At 36.3% G+C, this 25855-nt stretch overlaps 1 protein-coding gene across 2 annotated transcripts; it reads right to left on the bottom strand.

Annotated features, from left to right (window-relative positions):
• On the bottom strand, window positions 7395-25619 carry LOC109224802 (Niemann-Pick C1 protein-like). Of its 2 annotated transcripts, none has more exons than XM_019389334.1 (39): window positions 25296-25619; window positions 24329-24381; window positions 23869-23968; window positions 23430-23537; window positions 22458-22574; window positions 22134-22284; window positions 21574-21821; window positions 21210-21398; window positions 20711-20787; window positions 20499-20616; window positions 20273-20356; window positions 18803-18875; window positions 18521-18624; window positions 17940-18008; window positions 16815-16910; window positions 16608-16715; window positions 16259-16372; window positions 16043-16126; window positions 15670-15798; window positions 15335-15533; window positions 15080-15223; window positions 14957-15000; window positions 13980-14063; window positions 13804-13872; window positions 13641-13717; window positions 13104-13173; window positions 12602-12751; window positions 12060-12125; window positions 11673-11817; window positions 11494-11558; window positions 11340-11405; window positions 9811-9904; window positions 9643-9679; window positions 9463-9520; window positions 9264-9374; window positions 8714-8781; window positions 8171-8237; window positions 8026-8094; window positions 7395-7618 (listed from the first exon to the last, which is right to left on the bottom strand). In XM_019389334.1, the coding sequence occupies exons 1-39, from the start codon at window positions 25368-25370 to the stop codon at window positions 7532-7534; spliced, it is 3867 nt and encodes a 1288-aa protein (XP_019244879.1). In that variant the 5' UTR covers window positions 25371-25619; the 3' UTR covers window positions 7395-7531. The 2 variants fall into 2 exon arrangements, with proteins under 2 accessions (XP_019244879.1, XP_019244878.1); XM_019389333.1 differs by having other exon boundaries at window positions 18521-18622; window positions 18802-18897; window positions 25296-25618.

Raw genomic sequence — 25855 nt, 5'->3', positions numbered from 1 at the left:
AAATTTTAATGCATAAACCCTACTTGAACACATTCTCGAAGAGATCAAAATAAGATAGGAGCAATTGGTACACTTTCTGAGTATATGCATCTTTCAACACGACGCTTACTTGGGATAATCGAATTTATTACGAATAACTCGGAACATGGGAATTAGGAATCTGGGCCGACCATACTTGAAACTTACGGGAACATCATGGAATTCAACTCTAAAAGAGAAGTTTAGCCAACATACGTTGCTTGAGCTTTTCTTAGGTTACTACAACGTCCCAATACTCTTAACAAATTCAATACGGATAGATGATGGTCTAGTGAATGGCTTCCTTGATTCTTGAAGATTGGGGCAAGAATGGATGGGTAGAATTGCTAGGTCTTCTCCCTTTCTCTCTAAGATGCTCTCACTTCTCTCTGAAAACATCAGATTTTTGCCTTCAAAATGAGCCCCAAAGGCTTTTAATCAAAATGGCTTCAGGTTATAAAAATAGAAAATGGACCCCATGAACTCAACTCTACGGTCGCAGAGTGGACCGTAGAACAAGTATGCGGTCCGCATAAGGGACCGTGAAATTGACTTCCATAAATTAGGCTGGCTTGGTCAAGTCTGCGGCCAGGTCTGCAGTCCGCAGACCATTTATGCAGCCGCTAAATGGAGCGTAGAATCACCCTCCAAATTCTTCATGCTAAATCTATGACGGAAGTGTGATCGCATAATGGGCCGCAAAAAAGACCTTCAAACAAGGAAAGATCATGGAAATGCGATGAATACTATTCCTTAGGTCTTTTTTATGGGCCGAAAAATTTTAGATGATCCGAGTCCGGTCACCCGGTCCATGCAGATGTATTGGGCTATACCACACGAAAATCTGAGAATCTGGCGGAATTCCAGTTTTATGGCCCTATAATGCTAACAAACGAGGAATGGTCATGGAAAGGTGATGACTGTTGTTCCTTATGTCGCTTATGATGGGTCGACAAAATTTTAGGAGATTCGGATCTGGTCGTCCGGGCCCATGCAGATGGCGTGGGCTATAGCACATAAAAATCTGAGAATCGGGCAGAGTTCAAGTTTTATGGCCCCAAAACGCCAAAAAATGAGGAACGGTCATGGAGAGACGATGACTATTGTTCCTTAGGTCGTTTCTGATAGGACATAAGTTTTTTGTGATCCGGGTCCGGTTGTCCGGGCCTATGCAGATGGCGCGGGCAATAGCATACAAAATTTTGGGAATCGGGCGGAATTCCAATTTTATAGCCCTTAGATGCCAAAAAATGAGGAATGGTCATGGAGAGGCGATGTCTATTGTTCCTTAGGTCGTTTTTATAGGCCAGTAAAATTTTAGGCGATCCGGGTCCGGTCGTTGTGGCCCATGTAGGTGACATGGTCTATAGCACACGAAAATCTAGGAATCGAGCGGAATTCCAGTTTTATGGCCCTAAAGTACCAAAAAATGAGGAACGGTCATGGCGAGGCGATAACTATTGTTCCTTAGGTCGTTGATGATAGGCTATAATTACGTATTTTAGTCGATTATTACACTCTAATTTACTGCACTTTAGTTGAGTTTGCGCTTTAATCGCTAGTGTTTTGCACTAACTGTGTGTTTTATGCCTTGTAGGAGTGATTCCGAGCTATGTAGATGTTATGGAATGAATTCAAGTGATTTAGAGCTTTGAAGTCTTAGTAAAAGCCCAAGGAATCAAGCCGGGATCGTATTCGGGGATCAACGGATGATAGAGCAACAAAACGAAGAATCGAGTAGGCATATTGTGCACTATCTAGTAAAATGCACATAACTTTTCTCTCAGAACTTCATTTGGGCTCCACAATATATGGTTGGAAATATAACTCAAAGGGATACAACTTTCATCTTTTACGTTTTTTCAAATTCCAAACAAAACAGGGTGAAAAACGCGGTTGAAACCGCGACCGCGGACTTGAGGCGGGCTGAGGCAGTATACTTGCCATATACCGCGTTCGTGCCGCGCCCCGACCGCGGCCGCGGCCATCCAGGCCTGAAAACTTGTCTTTTTTCGCGTAGGAGAAGGTATAATTGTTTGGGCCCGACCCTACTTGGTATATATACATAGAAAAACGGTATTTTTAAAGGTTGGACACACTTTTGACATAATTTAGACCTAAGAAGGCTGAGGAGACCAATTTTTAACACAGATTCGACCTAAGGAGGCAGAGACACAATAGGAGCAAGGCGGGGAATCTTCTACGAGTTTTTTCCTTCCTCTTCCTATTTTTCATTGTTGGTTATGACTTTTAGTATTGTAGTTTTACATACTATTATGAATAACTAATTTGTTATCTAGGATTTTGATAGAACCTTTTGTAGGATAAATTCTTGTTATGTTTTTATATAATTGAGCTGTTGGATTTCTCTACTTGTTCAACTACGTATTTATTGTTGTTGATTGAATGGTCATCGATTGACTGTGCCTATTTATTATGTGTTGCTTGAGAAATGATACATATTTAGGTGATTGTTGAACAACGTCACTCCTAACGTATGTGAGAAATCAATACAGCGGGTTTAAAGGTAGGTTTAGAAATAACAAAGTCTTGACGTGGCCATAATGATCGGTTAGTTAAAGTCAACTAGCGTAGTTCGAGAGAATATGTCTAGTAAATTATTGTAGTTGCTCGAGAGAGAATTATGACATCTAAAGTGCTCACGATCAGTAGAGAATACATTGGCAAAATTGTAGGGAACATAGCTAGAAGGATTCAGACAATTGGGGAAATCATAACTCTATACCTCCTTAATCTTGTCTCCAACCTTTAGTATCTTTGTTGCTAATTTATTATTTTAATTTGTTAGTTAATTAGTTAGATATAAAAATCTTAATATTATAACTTAGAAATTATTCAAACTTGTCTTCTTAGTGATATTAAATAGATATAGCTAAGCCTTAGTTCTCTGTGGGATTCGACTCCGTACTTTTAGACCGGATTATATTTACAGCGACCGCTTATCCTTTTTAGGACTAGAGTTGGGCGTGATCAGTCGTTCTGGTCGCTCGGGCCCATATAAATGGCATGGGCTATAGCGCACGAAAATTTGAGAATCGAGCGGAATTCTAGTTCATGCCTCTAAAACTCCAAAAAAACGAGGAAACGGTCATGGCGAGATGATGGCTATTGTTCCTTAGGATGTTTTCGATGAGCCGCGAGAATTTTTGGCGATTAAGGTCTAGTCGCCCGGGCCCATGCAGATGGTGTGGGCTATAGCACATGAAAATCTGGGAATCAGGCAGAATTCCAGTTTTATGACCATTAGAAACGACTAATGAAAATACTCATCGATTCGTCGTGATTGCTCCTCATTTTTTGACGTTTTAGGGCCACAAAACAGGAATTTATGACAATTTTCAATTTTCATGTATAATGTCCACGCCATCTTCATGAGTTCAGGCGATGGGCTCCGAATCGCCTATAATTTTTTGGGCCCATCAGAAACGACCTAATGAATAATAGTCATTGATTTTTATTAATTGTTCCTTATTTTATGGCATTTTAGGAACAAAAACAAGAATTCATGACGATTTCAATTTTTCATATGCTAATGTCCACGCCATCTTCATGTATTCGGGCGATGTTCTCCGAATCGTCTATAATTTTGCGGGCTTATCAGAAATGACCCATTGAACAATAGTCATCTCTTCGCCATGACCGTTCCTCATTTTTTGGCATTTTAGAGCCATAAAATCGAAATTTAGGACGATTTTCAATTTTTCATATGTAATGTCCCATCTTCATGAAATCAGGCGACGGACTCCAATCGCCTAAATTTTTGTGGGCACATCAGAAACGGCCTAATGAACAACGGTCATGGCTTTGCCATGATGTTTGGGTTTATTTTTGTATTTTGGGGTCATGCAACATGAATTTGAGATTATATTCACTTTTTTGTGTGTATTAGCACATGTTGATTTTATAGAAATTTTTTGACGGATCCTTATTGGCCTGACATTTCGTAGGTCTATAGGAAACGACATAGTGACCAATACTCTTTGCTTCTCCATGACTTTAGGGTTCATTTTTTTGGTATTTCGGGATCATTCAACATGAATATATGACTATATCCACTTTTTAGTGTGGACTAGTACATACTGATTTTATAGAAGTTAATTGACGGACTCTTATTAGTCTGAAATTTTGTAGGTCCATCCGAAATGGACTAGCGACCAATACTCATTGCTTCGCCATGACTTTTGAGTTTATTTTCTAGCGTTTCGAGGTCATGCAACATGAACTTATGATTATATCCATTTTTTCGTGTGTATTAGTACATACTAATTTTTAAAAAAAAATTGACGGACTCTGGTTGACCTGAAATATTGTAGACCACTGGAAACGGCTTAGTGACGAATACTCCTTGCTTCGCCATGACTTTCGGGTTTATTTTATGACGTTTGAGGTCATGCAATATATATTTGTAATTATATACACTTTTTCATGTGTATTAGTGCATGTTGATTTTGTATAATTTTTTTTTATGGACTCTGATTGGCTTGAAATTTTGAAGGTCCATAGGAAACAGCCTAGTGACCAATACTTATCGTTTCTCCATGACTTTCAGGTTTATTTTATGGCATTTCATGGTCATGCAATACGAATTTGTGACTATATCCACTTTTTCGCGTGTATAAGTACATGTTGATTTTGTAGAAGTTTTTTGGCGAACTCCGGTTGGCCTGAATTTTTGTAGGTCCATAGAAAATGGTTCTATAACTAATACTCGTTGCTTCGTCATGACTTTCGGGTTGATTTTTGGTATTTTGGGGTCATGCAACACGAATTTGTGATTATATTACTTTTTCATGTATAGAATTTTTTTTTTTTTGACGGACTCTGATTGGCCAGAATTTTCGTAGGTCCATACGAAACGGCCTAGTGACCAATACTTATTGATTTGCCATGACTTTCAGATTCATTTTATGGAGTTTCATGGTGATGCAATACGAATTTGTGATTATATCTATTTTTCGTGTGTGTTATTACATGCTGATTTTGTAGAATTTTTTTACGGACTCTGATTGGCCTGAAATTTGTAGGTCCATAGAAAATGGCCTAGTGACAAATACGTATCATTTTGAATGACTCGGGTTTATTATATAGCGTGTCGGGTTTATCCAATAAGAATTTGTAATTATATCCATTTTCGTGTGTATTATTACATGCTGATTTTGTAGAATCTTTTTTACGGACTCCGTTTGGCATGAAATTTCGGAGGTCCATAGGAGACGTCCTACTTACCAATCGCTTCACCATAACTTTCGGGTTCATTTTTGGTGTTTCAGGGTCATGAAATACAAATTTGTAATCATATCCATTTTTCTATGTGTATTAGTACATGCTGATTTTGTATATTTATTTCGACATACTTGATTGGCTCGAATTTTTGTAGGTCCTTAGGAAACGGCCTAGTGACTAGTACTCATTATTTTGCCATGAATTTGGGATTCATTTTATGGCATTTCATAGTCATGCAACACGAATTTGTGATTATAGCCACTTTTCCGTATGTATTGGTACATACTGATTTTGTAAAATATTTTTAGGACTCCGATTGGTATGAAATTTTATAGGTTCGTAAGAAACGACTTATTGACTAATACTCATTGCGTCGCCATGAATTTCATGTTCATTTTATAGTCTTTTATAAGTTTATAAAATACGAAATTATGATTATATCAACTTTTTCGTGTGTATTACTATATGCCGATTTTATAGAATTTTTTTTGACACACTCTGATTGGTCTGAAATTTCATAGGTCCATAAAAAAAGCCTAGTGATCAATACTGATTGTTTCGCCATGATTAACGTTGCTTTTTGACTTTCATGTTCATATTATGGCGTTTAATGGTCATGCTTATTAGTGCATGATGATTTTGTAGAATTTTTTGACGGACTCCGATTGGCCTGGATTTTCGTAGGTCCAAAGGAAACGGCCTAGCGATCAATACCATTGCTTTGCCATGATTTTCGGGTTTATTTTTGGTGTTTTAGGGTCATGCAATACAAATTTATGACTATCTATTTTCGTATGCATTAGTACATGATGATTTTGTGAAATTTTTTATACGAACTCTGATTGGCCTGGAATTTTGTAAGTCCACAAGAAACAGCCTAGCGGCCAATATTCATCGCTTCGCCATAACTTCTCGGTTCTTTTATTGGTGTTTTGGGTCATGCAACACGAATTTGTGATTATATTTATTTTTTCGTGTGTATTAGTACATGTTGATTTTGTAGAATTTTTTTACGGACTCCGATTGGTTTGAAATTTTCTAGGTCCATAGGAAGCGGCCTATTGACTAATACTCATTACTTCTACCATGACTTTCGGGTTCAGTTTTGATATTTTGGTGTCATACAACATGAATTTGTGATTATACCATCTTTTTATATGTATTAGTACATGCTGATTTTGTGTAATTTTTTTGAAGGATTCTGATTGGCCTGAAACTTCGTAAGTCCACAGGAAACGGCCTAGTGACTAATACATATAGCTTCGTCATGACTTTTAGATTCATTTTATGGTGTTTTCGGGTCATATAACACGAATTTATGATTATATCCACTTTTTCATGCGTATTAGTACATGTTAATTTTGTAGAATTTTTTTGATGGACTCTGATTGGCTTGAAATTTTGTACGTCCACATAAAATGGCCTAATGACAATACACATCGCTTTCTCATGACTTTCAGGTTCATTTTATGGCGTTATGGGATTTTGCAATATGAACTTGTGATCATATCCAAGTTTATTTTATGGGACCAATACTCATTGTTCGTCATGACTTACAGGTTTATTTTATGGTGTTTCATAGTGATGCAACATGAATTTTTGACTATATTCACCTTTTCATGTGTATTAGTATATGTTGATTTTATAGAACGAACTCTTGGCCTGAAAAATTGTAGATCCATAAAAAATTGTAGGTCCATAAAAAAACAGTCTAATGACCAATACTCATTGATTCACTATGAGTTTCGGTTCATTTTATGGCATTTCAAGGTGATGCAATACAAATTTGTGATTATATCCATTTTTCGTATGTATTAGTACGTGCTGATTTTGTAAATTTTTTTGATGGATTTCGATTGGCCTGAAATTTTATAGGTCCATAGTGAACAGATAATCTAAAATTGACAGCGTATAGCAAAATTTGACATATATATGTATATATATATATATATATATATATATACCTTTCTTTGTTCCTTCTTTTTACAGAGAATATAATTGTATTACTTTACAGTTAACACAGCTATTCTGATGTGTTCTCCAGAAGGTTATACAATGTAGTCATGGACATTCAAGCCCTCCCCTTTCCCTACTTCCCCTCCAACTCAAAAACTAGAGAAAAAAAGAATGAAAAAGAAAAGACTATGTATCCCTACAAAAAGGCAGCTCTTTCAATGTAAGCTTGTATCAAAGTTGTGCTGTAGGTAAATTACAAACATCAAGTCATGGCTTCTGAAAAAAGAAAGATTAGCTCTAACACCTGATTAGATTAGAATTGGGAAGATGTAGATGGCCGATCCTCTTGCTTCTCTACTAGCACACATCTTGATGGTGGACCAAACATGCTTAATAGTACCTGCAGAGGAGGAGCAAGTGGAGCATTTACAAGGCATAACCAAGTTTGCTTCAAATTTCAAGATCTCCGTGAATTATTTCCAACATGGTTTTAGAATTCTACAATTTTCAAATAAAATTAAGGATTAAGTAAACTAACTAAACTTTAGTTCAGTAAACATTTTATCTTTTTAACTCTTCCTCTTTCTTTTTTTGGTGCAAAATGAATGCAACTATTGAAATACAGCAATCCTACGTTTCCAGTTCCACTAAGATCATCGTCGTTGTTTCAAGTTCTTTTTTCTATTTTGTTGTTCTTGTGAAACAAAATAATGAATTTGATTTCAAGGGATAGGATAACGTGCACTTTATACTATATGATCTTTTTCTTATCATTCGGAATAGTTATTACTAATTCAAGTCACTTACAGGTAAAAATACGAGTCCATGTAGAAAACCAAGAAGAACCAAAGCCAGGTACATTTGGAAATAGTAAACCTGCACAATGTAGGTTAAGATGAGAACAACCAGAACAAGTGGTTCACTCCAAGACTTTGTGTGCAAGTAGACATACCACAAAAACTTCTGTCCTTGAGAAACAAAGAACAAGGACACCGACGAGCTTGGTAAGCGTGATACCACTGCAAAAGGTGAGAATAATAAATAAGTGAGAATTCTTTTCCAGGTATATATTTTCTTCAATATCTACCATATTTAAAAGACAGATATATATTGTGTTGCTTTGCATTATTAGCTGCGAAGTCATAGACATGATCTATCCTTCCTGACAGTTCTTCATTTTATATGATGTCGCTATGTGCTAAAACTCGATCTGTTATGAACATGTATTCAGATCAAGTTAACATCCTGCTAGCCGTTAATTCCTGTTCTAGAAAGTATCGCCTCGTAGTTATATCTGTTTATAAACAAGCTGACTCACTATTTTTAATCCTATAGATAAAAGTCAAAAAGTAGACTTGATTAAAGATAGTTTCACTGAATTGGTTAAATGGAGAAGCAAAAACAAATGGATGTTTTAAACGTGCTCTAACATAAAGAGAGATCAGTAAGACATAATCCATCCTATCTTCTCCAATAGTATAGGAGAATGTCAAACCTGAATACAGAAGCGCCCATAGTAGTCAGTGCCTCCTTCATCCGTTGATTTCTATCTCCACTGCTGACCTGCATAAAGTGCATAAGTATGTTATAGAGAGAACCCTAGGATGAACGCCTCTAACTGAACATACAGAAAAATGAATAGATAACAAATAATATTGCTGTACACCAACAACCTTGAATTAACCTGGCTCAATAGGGATATAAAGCCAAATTATCTTGTTTATTTAGGGTCATAATTGACTGCCCAAGCTAAGGTTTGCGGTAATGTATAATTCGCTGCAGGAGGTTCATCGCTAATAACTCAATGAAAGACATCATTTGAACAGTTTACTTAGCATACAGAGCACTAAACTTTTACTAGAACTTGTTAGTCATTAGTTTTACACAATCGGACAAAGATTTCATTCACAATCTCTTTGGAGACAACCACATTTGTTCAATATACAGTAATTCCCTTACTTGGACCTACTCAAGTTGAGCTCTACTCTCCCATTATTTTACATAAGAGTAGTAGACCAGATAGATCACTGTGATAGAAGACTAACCAAGAAGGCATGTGTTATATGGACACAGAATTCAACAGCAATACCGACGGACATCACAAGGTTAACAACAGATACAGCATTGAGCTGGATTTTTAGAATTGCCATTACTCCCTGCAAAACAATGTACAATGTCACAGCTAGAGAGAAAAAGAACAGGTACAATGATAGGAACTCAAGCGATTTGTTCATAGAAGAATACCATAAGATCCAGAACAATCATAGCCAGCACAAGCAAAATAATTGCTGAAGTCCATAAACTGGATGTAGCAAAAGGTGTAAAGAAACAGAGTTAATACACATATATATAAAATAAAAAAAGGTGTTTTGTTCCAGTAGAATTGAAAGGAACGGCATTCCAAGTAAGAGATAATCTACTAACCTACATGTGATCACTAAGCATACAATAAATACAGCACCTGTAGAAAATGAAAAAAATAATTGATTAATGTTTCTTAATGGTTTTAGACATTATAAAACCACCCAATGTTTCCTAATTGAGAAAGGATAAGCGACATATATAAAGAGCATAAAGAGAGATGATACTGACCAATAGCAATAGCTAAGTTAATTAGGGCTGTCCTCCATATGCTCAGATATTGCTCAAAGAACATATAAAACACAGCATATGGGAAGATCTCCATCTGCACAAGACAAAGAGATAAGCCATGGCCGACACACAGAATTTTTAGAAAATGCATGCCAAGTGTGTGATTGTCTGGAAGAAAATAATGGGACGAATCACAGATTCGTAGCAGTTTACTTATGGGGTTTAATTAATGGCTGTAAGAACTCTTTCACTTGGCACAATTTCCTTTTTATGCCACATAAATTTTCTTCCTACTCTTAAAAATCATAAATTTTCTTCCTACTCTTAAAAATACAGATAATTATATTTTAGTTATATACAATTCGCAAGACCCCATGACACCAATATCTAATGAAAAAAAAGAGAATAGATCATCCATTTTTCTACCGCATATCCTAGTTTGACACCAAGCAATGAAGCTCTTTCTCTAAAAGAATTAACCCTTTTTATTTTATTCTTCACGTCCAGGATTACATCCGGGATCATTAGATAGGAATCCAAAGATGAAGAGAGAAACAAAAAATATCACTACTGTGTAAGCGAAGAGTTTGAGAGTAAGCATTACACAATCTCCAAGTGATATACCGATTCGACCGGAGCACTTGGAATTGGAATAAATTCAGCAGCGGATCGCGAAATCTTGGTGATCTTCTCTATCTAATTAATGGGGAGAATCTCTTGAAAGTTCCAGAATGAAAATTTAAGCTTTTTACTAAACTTACCAAAACTTTAATAATACAATTATAACATGCCTATTGGTTTTTGGATAGAATAGTCCCTATTTCAGATCATCTTTCCTTCTGTTTTGGTTCAATCAGAATTGGCATAAACGACAGTAAGAGTACTCTCTTAAAATGATCTAACTGTAGCTACACTTCTCAAATTATAACATTTACTAGCTAACGACGTACTTATTAAGAGCATATTCACATTCATGATATCAACTATGAATAACAAAAATAAGTGTGTTTCTCTCCTACTTTCATCGATCTTGCACAGCTCCCCTCTACCTTCAGAGTTTATAATCAGAAGAACATCTAGATGAGATTAACCAAATTTTCCAGCAGTAACTGCCTCTGCACTGCAGAACAACGTTCTTTTCGAATATCCATTATCTGCTACACTCATGAATTTCAAAGAATGAGTTGCAATGGGATTGTTGACAACGATCTTGACATAAAAGTCTTTATATAGGTAAATACATTGTACTAATTACTAAAACAAAAATAAATGAGTTGAATACACGAATGACAATGCTCTAAAGGCTATAATGAGAAATAAAACAGAAGTACAACCAAACTTACTTGCAGATTAGCATTAATTTATCACCAGAATGCACATTTAATAGTTGAACAAATAAAAATAAAAGAGATAATCTTAGTACAAAAGTATATTGTCATTAGAAATCAGTAGAGACAACAAAGAGAGGCCAAACAGTTAAGTTCCTGAAAAGGATACCAATACTTCATTACGTTGCATTCAGAAATAACCTTTAGAGAATCAGAAAGCCTTGAACTGAAGTCTCGTGCAGCCCTCATGGAATTGACATAGTCAACCTGAAGAAAATGGCTTGATATTGAAGGCATGGACCTCTAGACAAAGTTTAGTGAACTATAAGGTAAAGGATTGGGAATGATTACATACCTGTTTGTTAAGAGGCGTGTGATATGTACGAAAGGCTGATGCTTTAATAATACCGTCCTCATAGCCTGATGACCAAAACAAAAGGAGCAAAGCTATAATTAATGGGAGCTGATTCAGACGAACAATTGCTACTGACTGCAAGATCTATATCATGCCAACAATACATATAACCAGTCAACCTTCAAGCTCCACATTGGTGGTGTAAGCCCCATTGCCACCTTTAGCACAATCACTGGAAGGTAAAGCATTCAGGAACCATGGAAGCTTCTCTCGAAACTGTTGAGTTGTGGGGCGACCATTTGCTAAATCTGAATGACGGAAACACTGAAGGAATCCAAATGTTAGTCAAGTACTCAATTCAACAGTTTTCTGTTGGCTTAATGATTTTCATGTAACTGAGACATTCATAGGCATGACTCTAGATACACGTGGAAAATGTCCAAGGAGATTCTTCAAAAAGCCAAAATAAAAAAGATATTTGAAACTGAAGAACACATTTTGCTTACTGTCACATTGCAATACAAAGCACAATAACAAATTATATCAGATAGAAATATTTGAATTACCGTTGTGCAATCCTTGCATATGCTGTTCGGGCTACAGGAGCCACTACTGGGCGAACAACATGGGGGCTGAAAGCAAATAGATAAATTCAGTTAGTAATAGAATATTATTAAATAAAAGAAAAGTATATCAAAAAGTAATAGCAGTAAACTCTTTTTTTGTTTTTTGATAGGGCAATAGCAGTAAACTTATAGCGGCAGTGATGTGAGATGTAGCACAAGAAGGACGTCATACTATGAGCTAAACAGCAATTCTCGAGCTCAAAACGCTTTAAAACATCGCAATTTGTAAAGTTCTATCACATTTCGTTCAATTATTTGAGCACGCAAGAAGTGGTGAACTTCAAAAAGAGCGGTCTACTTCAAAGCAAATTGGAAAACACACGATAGTACAAGAAGTAGCCATTTTAAAGCTGTAATAGTACAATTGGAAAAATATTAGACTGAGAACAGAGTATAACAAGTCAAACACCTTTTACTATGAAATGTTGGGTAAGCATTCCCAGTCATGACCCTATGATTCTTAAGAAAGAAAGTAACCGAACCTGATCATCAGGAGGACAAAAACTACTATTTGTAAATTTTCTACAGCACCCAAAAGCTTCTGGAGATATCCAAACAAGAAAATCATCAAGCCATGAAGCAGCCGGTTTAGCAATGTAACTTGATTCTGGTGTTAAAGATGCTCTGGCTATCTGCAGAATACAAAGTTAAGCTAAAGTAAAGCATGAACAATATGAGGAAAATATCTTCTTAAGCAAAAAAGATTTATAAACCATAACACTCGCATCAATGAAGACCATATGCAATAAACTTTAGTAAGCACATGATCCAAGTGGGATGACCTCAAGAGTTAGGGGTCAGCAATAAACCAAATGCTATCCCTTTCCCAAACCCAGCAGCCGAAGAAACTTAATCCAGGACCAAAAAAATATTCCTCTCAGATGAATAGAGAGACAATTCTACATGTAGCTTAATTCTAGGAGAGACTCCACTTCACAAGAATATATCAATGATATGATTCTGCAAAAGGAACACGTATTTTACCTCATTCAGTAGAGAATCAGAGTCACATTGACTGATGGAACATAGCTGGTTCGTTTGTCTTGAGTCAGAGCTGAGAAAGTAAAATCACATTCTCAATCATTAGGACTATTGAGTTCAACATTCACATCTGTCACCAATAATAGCTCAAAGTTCTGATATTTAAATCGTGCAAAAGCCAGTTAACCAGCCAATTGCATGCTCATAGTTTGAACAGAGTAAGCAAGAGTTTGGTCACAGGTATGCATAATCATTTCAAGAGATATTGATGTGAATTCTTTTCTTCTCAAGCATCCACAAAAGAACTTCCTTGGCACCAAACTACTTTAGCGACATGCTTAGACAAAAATTAAACACAATTCTAACTCTCAGCAGGCATCCTCTTATTCTCTCAAATATAATCTGCATATCTTTGATGATTACACATATCACAACTAGAATGTTTTAAAACATTTCTGAAGTTCTTCGTCAAAGACACAGAAAGAAGTCAGCATATTGAGAAGCATGTTGCTAAATAAAGGAGTATATTATCCATGGTACCTATAGTTATAGTTCTTGACAACAAAGTACAGTGGTGGTCCAATTCTGAGATAGTCCGAGATATTGTTGAAGTAACCCTGCATAAAATAATGCAAACAAATATCACACTTAACAACTCTATGAAAACCAATTTTGTAAATGCACATTAATTAGGGTACTAAACCTGAAGGTATGAGTCGCGAGGAAGAACAATTTGTTGTTCCAAACCAGGTTCAACCCTTGTACATAATGCCTTGAAGGATATCACGATAAAAAGATCATTCACCTCCAGGTTGCTCGATATAATAAAACCAGCAGAAAGAGACAAAGATTACATAGTAAAAAGGTGTTGCAACTTACAATACTCGCCAAAGCAAAAGCAGCAAAGACACATATGACAACAAGTTTTACTCCCCAGAGACTTAAGATGGGGGCGTGAATATCCTACAAGTGAAATAATCAAAATAAATCAAATTGGTTACCAAATGCAAATAAAACAGCTCCAGTTATCAAGAACATCAATTAGTGTAAGATATAACATGTACAGAACTCTATACTGATCAGCAGCATAAAGCTATCAAGATGTACAGAGCTCCTATAAAGTTACCAAGATCTCTACCATCACAAAGCCAAGATGTTAAAGCACGAGTCAAATAATTGATTATGATCATGGGAGGCATTACTTGGGTGCTGGAAGGAGAAAGAAAGGAAGAGGACATAAGGCTTCGGAAGATGATAGTGATAATTTTGTATATCTTTTTGGTATCCTTGCAGTACACAATCATGTCCAGATGACAAGACAGCTTTGTAGAATGGAACTTCTCTTAATTAGGATTCCAGATTTCCCCTTGAGTCAATACATTTTATTCACTTATCAAAAAGAAAAAAAAAATAATCAATGTATAATCACAAACAATTTCCAGTCCTTCAAGATCTCATATGGCTTATATGTAATAAGTACATCATAGAGATCTTTAAGATAATAGCTGCAATATGAGCAATATCATCAGAGTTCCTCCTGATAGTCATATGTTAAGATTTTGCATGGTCAACCTGGAAATCTAAGACTTTGAAAGATAAAACTGAAAGAATAGCAGGATCAAACATCTATTTTAATAATAAATTAAAACAACCTTAGATGGTTTTGTTGATCGATAGTACTGAGACATGTTCACATATAAGTAAATGCGAGAATGCCACCTTTTGATTTAGATTTAACTAGACAAACCTTCTACTAGATAAAGAAAACAAACATTAAAAACGTTTCTGAGATCATATGCATCAGTTCAGAGAGGACAAAGGATGAAATTTCAGAAACATTTAAGACCATCCATTACCTTCATATATCGTACCAGCAATCCAGGTTTTCTCTGTTGATTACCTACAAAATTGTTTGATATAAGGGCTTCATCCGATCGGAATAAAAGTAAAGAGCCTTGCTGAAAAGCTCCCAGATTTACCTTTGTCAGGATCAGCATTTGAACCAGACACTTTAATACATGGGAAACAATCAATCCTGTTATCTTCAGCTCTCAAAAAATCAAAACAAATCAAGGCAACAAATGCAGTAACTTGCAGAAGGAAGTCCAACAAAACGGCCAATGCTGCAGCCAAAGCAAAGAAAAGGGATAAAGAACAGAAGCTCTAAACACAAGTATGCTAGATATTTACAATAACTAGCAACTCTGTAAGCCTAGAATCAGGCTATTCCTGACCTGCGAACATGGAAAAAACCCGGCATGCCGGCATTGGAATGAAACTTCCAACTGCAAATGCTAAAACCTCTGAAAGACTAGCTAGTGTAATTGATGGTCCAACTTCTACAAGAGCATTGCTAATTCGTCCCTCTAAAGGCAGTTCCATTGGCTGCCGCTTAACAGCATTCACCAGAATGCACATGTTATCTACTCCAACCTGAGAAAATATGGAGATTGAGAATGATCATAAAGCAAGAGAAGGGGTTGTAAGTAAATATATTTTAGACAAAAAGGATCAGCAAGTAGAGACAGAGCAAAGTCAAAGAAGAGGAGACTGTCGAAATTCCACTTACAGCCAAGACAAGGAAAGGGATCACTTCCATTATAATTAGGGTTGATTTTACACCTACTGCACTGAAGAAACCAACTGATCCAAGAACAGAGAGCATGACAAGTATAACTCCTGAAAGACCAAGCAAGACCTGGAAAACAACAATCCATCAAAAGCAAATGTCAAAAAAGAAAATAGAAGAAAGCTAATATAAGCACCACCTTTCAAGTGAATGAAAAAGTTAAATGAAACCATTAAGTATGTTGATGATGATTCTCATAGTATATTCTTATACAAAAATCTAAATGTGTTAACTGAATAGGACCAAAAATTGCAACAGTCATGAGTCCATAGTACATTATGGTTGATGATATGAAGGGTCAAAAGCACTGTACCTTAGAGGAAATGTAACAAAAGGAAAAACGGGGAGTATCGCCCAACGTCAAGGATATATAGGCAAACATCACAAGATAGCTTATCTGGAACAGAGCAAGTACAAAAGGAAACGGTGAGCAGAAGCAACAGAGGAGGTGCATGATATAATAGTCATTAAGGTGAGCGAGAAGGACATGTCAAAGTAAACATGAAACCATAGTGGGTCCACTCCTTACCAAGATAGTAATAGCATCTGCTGTGCTCTCCCTTTTCAACTCTTCCTCAACAGAACTTTCTGATGAAAAAGCAAGGCTCAAATTCTTTGCTTGTACCATTGGCAAGATCTCATCCTGCCCATAGTATCAAAACTGATTAGACCACATAGTCAAAGGTAATCTAGTATTAGAAAATTAATGCTCAAATGTTTCATTTAGGATCTCTCAGTGACTTCTTATGTTATCGAGCTTTTTTTTCTTTGTGCTTTTATATTATAAAAAAAAAGTGTTATCTAGCTTTTTAGAGTCCTCAGAAGGCACGTCATGGTATAGAGCTATTAGTGAAAGGAACATATTACAAGATGCAGACCTTCACTAACTGAATGAAAGCCTTCTCCCAGGCCACTGCCTTCTTAGAATAGTTGCCTTCTTTATTAATTGCATTATTCACAGGATAGGTCACAATGAAAGCAGAAGCCTGTCTCATAAACATTTATACATCAGGATACAGCTTAGACCAACATTGCATCAGTTCTTTGAATCACGAAATCTATGGACAAAAGGCAAACGGAGGTACCTCAGAGTAATTGTTACCAGAGAAACCACCAACAGCAGTACTTGGATCAAGTGGAGCTTTAAAAGCACTCAAACAGCTCTCTGCTGAAGTATAATGCTAAAGGACAGCAAAGAAAATTGATGATGAGCTTTAACATTATTCCTTTAGGTTGTGAAGAAGTATGAAATGAAAGCGGATGTCAAAGATTGAGAAAGATACAAATTAAAAGGAAAAATAAGCACATTGATTAATTTCTGATTCTTTAAACTCAAGAGCCAAACTTTCTCCGTTGTTCACTTCTTAATATTCTATTGAAGACAGCAAGAATTGACTGATTTTACAAACTTAAGCTGTTAGAATATCGAGTTCCTTGGTGAAGAGATATCGTAAGCACCCTGAGTAGACACAAGTTGAAGGACCTCAATTTATTTGCTCATCCAATCAATTAGAAGCAACTAACTCCTCTCATGAACTCAGAGTACTATCAAGATTTGGATATGCTTTGTTTAGAGTAGAACGTATCAGGTTGTTTCATGTGTTGTCTGCAGATTTAAATAAAAATGACTGTCATTTTGATTTAAGTAGTTCTTATTCAAACCATGTCACATGTTCAAATCCCAGAATTTCTGCAGTCATTCAATTTGAGCATGGATATCTCAACTTGATGTGTGCATGCTAGAGGAATACACTCTACCTTCTTCCTTTTTTGATAACCGTGGTTTCCGGCCTAGATAGCATGCACCTCGACTAATTTCACAATGTACCTGCTACCTCCCACCAGCACAGGTGTCGGGTAACTCTGTCCACCAAGGCTTGGGCAGATGGGACTCCGCTGGGATTTGAACCTGAGCCCTCATGGTTCTCAACCCATTAACCACTAGATCACACCCTTGGGTGCAATACACTCTACCTTTATCCAGGCTTAACTAACTAATACAACTCCAATCAGCAGTAGCACCTTTAATGCTGTTCTGCTTGATTTGAATGTATGCAGCAAACAGCAATGTGGACCAAAGAAGCAAGTTACAAGTAAAACCGATAAAAAGAAAGGAAAAAGAATATTATAAGAGCGACCAGAGACAAAAGGAAAAGAAAAATAAAAGTAACTTTACCAGTACTGCATCACAAAGTTAGATCACAACATACCTGAAAACAGTACTGAACATGCTCAATGCCACCATAACTATCGAAGTTATTGCTGTCCATTTTGAAATACTACAAATCATATAAGTGGGAATCAGTTGCAAGACATTTAAGGGGAAATTGAGAGATTTCTTTAACAGACATCTGTAATAGCAGTCATGATTGACAATTAATAGGGGTAGCAGAGTCACAAGTAATTAGGTCTAGTACCAAAAGACATCGCTAAGAGAAAAACAGATAACATTTGGACCATGAAGAAAGGAACAGGAAGTTAAAGGAAAAACATGCAGCAGACATCATCATCTACGCAATGGCATGTCAAAGTGCCAAAACATTCAATATAGAGCAGAGAGAAAAAGACAAGACCATTTCACAGCCCAAGGAATTTGACGTTGAACTTTCATATTTTTCTCCCGTATGTACTCAATATTTAACACAATCTTCAGATCATGACATTCTTAAATAAGAGATCACTGACAGACTTAGAGAACTTGCTTCGAAATATTAATAAGTTCAGTTAATGTTTGCTTTAATACGAGATATATAGCCAAAGAGTAGAAGAATTAACTAATATAGTGTTGTACCTGAAGAATACTTTGAGTAGCGCATTCTGTGCCAAGTGGCTTCATACAAATGTCAGTCAGAGATACCATTGAGCCAGAATAGTTCCCTTGGATAGCATCAATCTATTCAACATGGGGCAAACTTAGTTTCTAGGAAAAGAAGAAAATATTAAGAATATACTTTGCACTTGCTTAAATCATATGATGCACAGAACTGTAAATCAGATTTCACTCCTCTTGCAGGTAATTAAAGGAAGCATGATTCCGTTCAGTTTAAAACAAAATTCAAGCAGATGTATTACCTTTTTTTGTATGTCAAAGAGTAACTTGATGTTGTCTTCAGTAACAATAGGAGGTGATTTTCCATTATCTGCGTCTGAGATTGTACCAATTATGAGCTGCAATTTTAATAAGGTGATAGTAATTTCCATGAGATTCAAAGGTCATCCAGTCCACCCCCACCTCAAAACAAGGGAAAAAAGGAAGAGAAAAGAAAGCCCCCTTTACCCTGATAAATGGGAAACGTGGGATTCAGCTACTTGAATTTAAAGATACTAATGTAATAAAAAAAGGCAAGACTTGAGAAACATAGGTTAAAGTACATCCAAACTGTAACTGGATCCAAACATGACCAGAATGGCAGGCCTATTTCTTAAAAAAGATTTATAAGGTTCTATTAAGTTGAAAAGGCAACAAAACAGTGAACAGCAGCTAAACAGAAAAAGCTCCATTGAGCTAGCAGTTGTCAGCAATAGCATACCCCAAACCCTCACAGAGTTTCCTTGCTGTAAAATTAGGATAGATGCAGATAGTCAGACAAGGAAGCCTCTTTTTGTTTGGCTAAGACCTATCCAGACAAAGACGTGAAAGTTACAAACTTTTATTACATTTAACGTGAATGCAAAGACAAGTTTGTGACATGAAAAGATGATACAGCTAGAGTCTACAAATGGATCAGGATTCAACTAATTCTACTACAACTACACCTCAATCCCAAGCAAGTTGGATGCATCAGGATTCAAGTTGGAAAATTTTCACTGTCCAATTTTAGATGTCTTGCATTGCATGATCGGTACTGAATCGAGAATTCTCCAACTGAAGAAAAGGCTTGGTCTGTATTCAGGGTAAAACCTTTCACCCAATCAGTATCTGAGAAATCATTTTCATGGCTCTTTGGGAGGATGGATATAGGTGTTCATCTTAACCAAGTGCAGTGCAAAATTTTGGAGAAGCCCAAGTAGTAGTAGCACAGTACTCAAATTAACCACAGTCAAGCCTTTTCAGCAACTGAAATATTAAGATGCCAGCATGTTAAATGAACTGGCATAGGTAACTACTCCATTTTACCAAATACTTACATGGAACCCCAGGTGCTGGAAACAACCAGCACTACGAGGTACAAACATATCTAAATCGGTACGGTTACTGAGTGCTTAAAGCAATTAGAGACCATCAGATCAATCTTTGAAATATATAAAACAAGCCTTCGTTTTATAGGTCTTGCTTTCTCAATTCCATAGTGTTAGTTTTGTCATCATTTTGAAGTTACTCCTGAGAAACACTAATCCACAAAGTACTCCACCAAAATACTTACGACTCATCCACAAAGTACTCAAGTCAATTAGCGTGAGAAACATAACATACATGTGGCCCCAGAATTATTGATCCACAGGACTATTGGATACTACAATCGTGAAATATTATACCAAGTCTGACTTAACTACATAAAAAACAATGAAAAAATATCTAGCAGAAAACACAATGAAGTAGAACCTGCTCAATTCTATAAAATGGTGCAAGGTGGCTGTCAAAAAATAGTTTCTCCTCTGCAGCTCTACTCCCATGGCCGACCCATAGCTGAAAGTATCAATGTGGAATCTCAGGACGTGAATGCAAAAAATTAAAAATATTAAAACAATGGTGTATACAAGCAAATATAATCTTGCTAAGTGGATGAAATGATATAATAGGAAACTGAGACAGCTAAGCCACATCATACCTTCTCAGGCCTTGTCTCAACTTTAAAACGGAAAAGGCCTAAGCAGAGCACCAGGACAATGAACAACGATGAACACAATACAAGGATTGGATTTCTAGCCACCCATGTTCCATATCTCCTGAAAAGGGGGTTGTTTACAGATGCAACCATTTCTGTAAGAACAATCCTCAACCAATCACTGATCTTAACTGATTAAAAGCGTAGAGAATCACCTGTAGAATTTTGACATATATCCCTGTACAATTGAGAGTTGAATACCACTTGAAATTTGAGGGACATCTTCAAGCATCTGAAATTTTCAAAACATGGGGAGATGATATTGAGATATCTCATGGTGAAACTCCCATTATCCAACCAGCTATGACCCAAAAGTTAACTCATAAACTATTACAACAAATAGAACATTGAAATTTTGAGGAAAGAAGATTATAGAAGAAATCAGCCACCTTTCACAGTATTTAAACTACAACTTTTGGCCTATGCTCAATGGTGTTAGCTAGTAGATTCTTTAGTTCATATAACCGGATAGGAATATTTAATTTGGGAAAACAAAAGGAAGACACATTTTATACAGATGATGATTCGCCAAACTCATGTTTTGAGAGACAGAAGGTATTAAGGTAAAGGAAAGTAGCACTAATATGAAAAATACAAAATGAGATATCTCAGACAAGCAAACAAATCACTGAGAGGTTGCAAACTGGCATTCACCTGCATGGGAATATTCTCATCCTTTTGCCTGCTGCTTTGGCGGATGACACCATTTCCAGTTGCACGGATCAATGGCTTTGTTCTCGAAACCGGAGTCTCTTCTCTTTTTTTATGGAGAAAGCCCCATCCAAGAAAAACGGAGACTAGTACAACATACAGAATTGTGACAGCAACTTCAATACACTTCACCTGCACCAATCAAGAGTTGGAACAGCATAAATCATGTATTTTCTTGCAGTTCCACCGATGCAACAAAGACAGATTTAACAAGCTATGCTTTAAAGCTGAAATTCAATCTGAGCTATGTGTATGAATTATAGAAGCAAGTAAATCAAGTGACTCTCTATAATAGGTGTCTTTTCACCTTGAGAGACCCAATTCTCACTGAACAAGAATCTTCTCTCTGCGCAGGAGGAGGATCCGAACTTGAGCAGGCCGAAGCCGAGGGGCAATCACCACATGAACAGCCTAGTGATGTATCACCACATGAATATGCAGACACGTTCATAGGTTTCATTCCAGATGACTCAGGAGCAGTTGGTTTGAAGTTAATTGCATAGGGAGATCCAGGGACTCCAGGTGCCGCTCGTCTTCCAATAAATGCATACCACTCTGCCAAATTAAGTGTCAGCATGGCATGCAGATTACCAACTAAATCAAAGAAATCATACTATTATCCACCGTCACCCCAATACTCTCTCTTGTTCTCTCTGTCTTGCGTAACCAAAAGAAAGAGCAACTGCCAGTTATACTTATAATGCATGTGTGTGTACAACCTTTTCAACCCAAGCCAACAGCCCTCCTAATAACGATAAAGAAAAGCCAAAAGCTATACTTACTGAGGCATGGTAGCATGAAGACATGCACACCTTTTTACATGTGTGCATCTATTCAAAGTCAGGAACCAAGGAATAGACAATTTACCTCTAAAATTTTTAGCTCCTGCACCAATGAATTCTATGGCTCTGGTATTCATCGTACCAAACTTTACATCCTTGCAAGATTCGTACAACCCCTCACCAAAAGTGTCAGTTATGAAAAAATCAATTCCATCAACAGTAGAATTGCTTTTGACCTGAAAACAAAAAAAAAACATGAATTGCCTATTCAAAGCAATTTAGGACAATTGGTGCACAGTGACAAACATGATAGTTTAGCTTAAATCAGCTTCCCCGAAAGTGTTTAGGACAATTGATACAAGGTGAGGACGAAATTAAATAGCAAACTTGCCACATAGGTAGCACTTACCTTGGAAATAGATGTAACATTGATAAACTGGCTCTGGTTCGGAGAGCATGTAAGTTCACAAAACAAATTCAAAAAGTTTCTCAAGCATGCTGGACAGCCCACAAGAAACGGAATTGCCTACAAAAGAAGTTAATTGGATACAGAGGACTTCAAAACAAGAAAGAATCATGAGAAGAGAACTGCCATTATTTACACATAACTCGAAATGAAAAAGGTTTCAGCTACCCCAACCCCTCCCAAAGAAGAAATATATAGATTATATACACAGTTACACACACATATAAGAGGAACAACGTGTTTTGGAGTAAAATTATTTTGAATCCTATAGTAATTTTACTACAAATGATACTCTTATAACCACCCTACTAGCCAGAAAAGAGAAGCGATGGAAGAGCTATCGTATTGAATGCATAGATATTTCCTTCAATTCCTTTCTTCTACCTGCTATCTCCAATATCATATACTATTATTATCTCTCAGCTTGCGTTTATTCTCAATGACTTCTACCAATTAGAATTATGCACAGTATGCTCACCAGTATCTAGTGAGTAATATTAATCAGACTAGCTGTCCTAAGTAAAGGAGTTGAAACAAAATTGAAAATTGATTCAGCAGATAAGCTACAAGATCTCAGTTGTGACAAGAATCAATTTTTCTCAAGTAAGAAGGCTACAGAGCCATCTCCAACTCAACTCCTGTCACACAAATACACAAGACCTGTTACTTGACAACCATCAAATGTGAGAGCTTATCACTAAAGCACCAATCTCAAGACTCCTAAATAGCCCCCATGTCAAAGAGAAAAGACGCTCTGTCATACAACATTAGATTTGTTCAGATCACTTGGCTACAAAGACCCTCCAAGTTATCAAAATTATACTCATAATATTCTTTGTTGTTAAAACTACTCATTTTTCAGATAAAATTCTCAAAATTAGGAGCTGGTAAAGTTTTACAGCATAAAAATCTTACTTGCTGGACTTGAGCTCGCAAGGTATCAAATTGACCCTCCGTACAACAGACGTTTCCAGTTATCGTTGGGCACAAACTTTGAATTTTCGATGAAAGTAGCTCACCTGGCTGCAGAGCACAAGTATTGTACATAATGACATTAAAATACCAGGTTGAATATAATTTGGATATCCAATAGTTTTAGAGTAATACAACCAGGAGAACCACATATAAGTCTCTGAGCATGTGCATGTGATTCCTTTTTTCCTTTTGATTGGAAGGGAAGTCAAGTCAGCAAGACAAATATGATAGAGTGCGGGGGACAGGCCAGATCTTGTAGAGGCCAACAACTATGAATGGCTAGCTTAGAATAGCCACCGAACCTCTATCAAGTGATCTATGATGAACCAAATACAAAGGCACCAAGATGGTTCATCAATAGTTATCTAACAGTATTTACCTTCACAGAAGGGGAACCAAAGGGACAATTCAGAACTTTCCCATCACTGCGTGCTCCGCAAATGTCATACATGGCACAATATCCTTCAGCATGCCTTTGTCTAACCAAGTGAAAAAATTGAAGATTTCAAACTATAAGGTGTTGCACTTTATGAAATTCATGAAAAATGAGACAATTTAGTTTTTGTTTAGGTTTATTGTATAAAATTAAATAACAAAAATAAGGCTATCCAATTCTTCTTTGTTTATGCTCCACAAGCGCATATTTTAGTAATTTGCTTCGCTTCATTTAGTTCAAGTAAAATTTTAGTTTAGGTTTGTTTGTAAAATGTAAAATTCAATAAAGAAAAAATATATAACGGAGCTGACTGCCTTGGATTAAAATGTACATAGATTTTCTTTCAGCAGGAAAAGATATCAATATCACAATTCACTTAAAGATAGAAATGTATAAAACTTACACTCCAGAGGAGTTTGATGTTTGTGCAGTCACCACAGAACCAATAAACAAAACCTGCACAGGTAAATTTGTGAGTACAACTCAGCGCAGTTCACTAAGGATTTTCAAAACCATTCATATCAGAAATTATTTTCATTTATTGTATCAAAAGAGGCATATGCCCCACATTGACTTTCTAGGCATCTCTCTCTCTCTCTCCCTCTCTGTGTATGTAGGAATCAAATATTAGGCACAATTCAGTAGAAGTCACGACTAGAAGTTAGCCAGCTTATAAAATTCTTCAGCAAATTACTGCTCGAGTAACCTTCATCTTGAAAAAAGGATATTAATTTACTATAGAAATTCGCTTGAAAGAACACATAAAGATACTTTTTTTATGCCACAAATTAAAGAAATAAATTTGTTAGGTGAAAGAACACAGAAAGACACCTTATTTTGTAGTGCAGATGACTGCATTCAAACTCCTCATAAAGTTGAATTTTGCAATATACTTCACATGTAACTCATCAACGTTGTTAAAAGGCTATAGATTATCAAACAATTCCGCAAGGAAGGCAGCCAAATTTCACAACAGAAGTCAAGTTTTACAATTAAAAACCGAAAATTGAAAGAAAAATAGAATATTTCAATCAGAAAGAGATGTCCAAAATTTTCAAAAAAACAGCAAAAAACGTTTCACATTCATTTTTGTAGAACGCCGGAAATCAATGATGGAAAAAAACGTGTTTCTGTACAACGACATTAGTTTCAATCAGAAACCGAATTCAAAATTTAACAATTAAAAAGCGAAAATCAAATTGTTTAAATAAAAAATAAAAATAAAGGAGCTTCAATCGGAAGGAGAAGTCCAAAATTATCAAACAACAGTTCTTCTGCAACTTCTAAGTTCTCACTGGCGGAAATCAATGATGAATAAAAAACGTGCTTCTGCTCAACCGAAGTCAGAAATTTTGCAGTCTGAGTAATACCTGAAACAAACATAGCGCGAACCAAATCCGGATAAAATGAAGCATCATTGTTCCTATGGAAGAAAACTCCGCCATTGCTAATGGCCCGGAGCTGAGTCCTAAACTCAAAAAAATCCTTTTCTAAAGATTTTGGTTCCAGTTATCAATTACCTTATAGTCCAAGTCCGTCTTTTCTGTACAGAATATGAGATAGATAGAGAGAGAATGAGTCAAATGATAAATCTGTAGAATATATAGCACTAAGGTTAATAATGAGTGCTTCTATTCCATTAAATACTGGAGTTTCAAATTCTAGTGTTCCAGTCTGGAACTTCACGAGTTTTAATGGACAAACCCGGTCCCCGGCTTTAGGATAAAACACTTATTATATATTTTACTTAATTTAATAATTTAAGTTATTTTACGGAATTACCCTTGCTTTCGGTTCGTATTGTCGGGTTGCATTTTAATTATGTTTCCTCAAGGCTCGCGTAATTGAAAGCGTATGATTCCTTTTTCTTTTTTTTCGATTTGAGTAATCATCATGAAAAGCGCATGACAATTCTTACCGTTAATTCGAT

Source organism: Nicotiana attenuata, chromosome 4 (assembly GCF_001879085.1).
Source record: "Nicotiana attenuata strain UT chromosome 4, NIATTr2, whole genome shotgun sequence".
NCBI lineage: Eukaryota > Viridiplantae > Streptophyta > Magnoliopsida > Solanales > Solanaceae > Nicotiana > Nicotiana attenuata.
The sequence above is the reverse complement of the archived record's forward strand: the minus strand, read 5'-3'. Positions and strand labels throughout refer to the sequence as shown.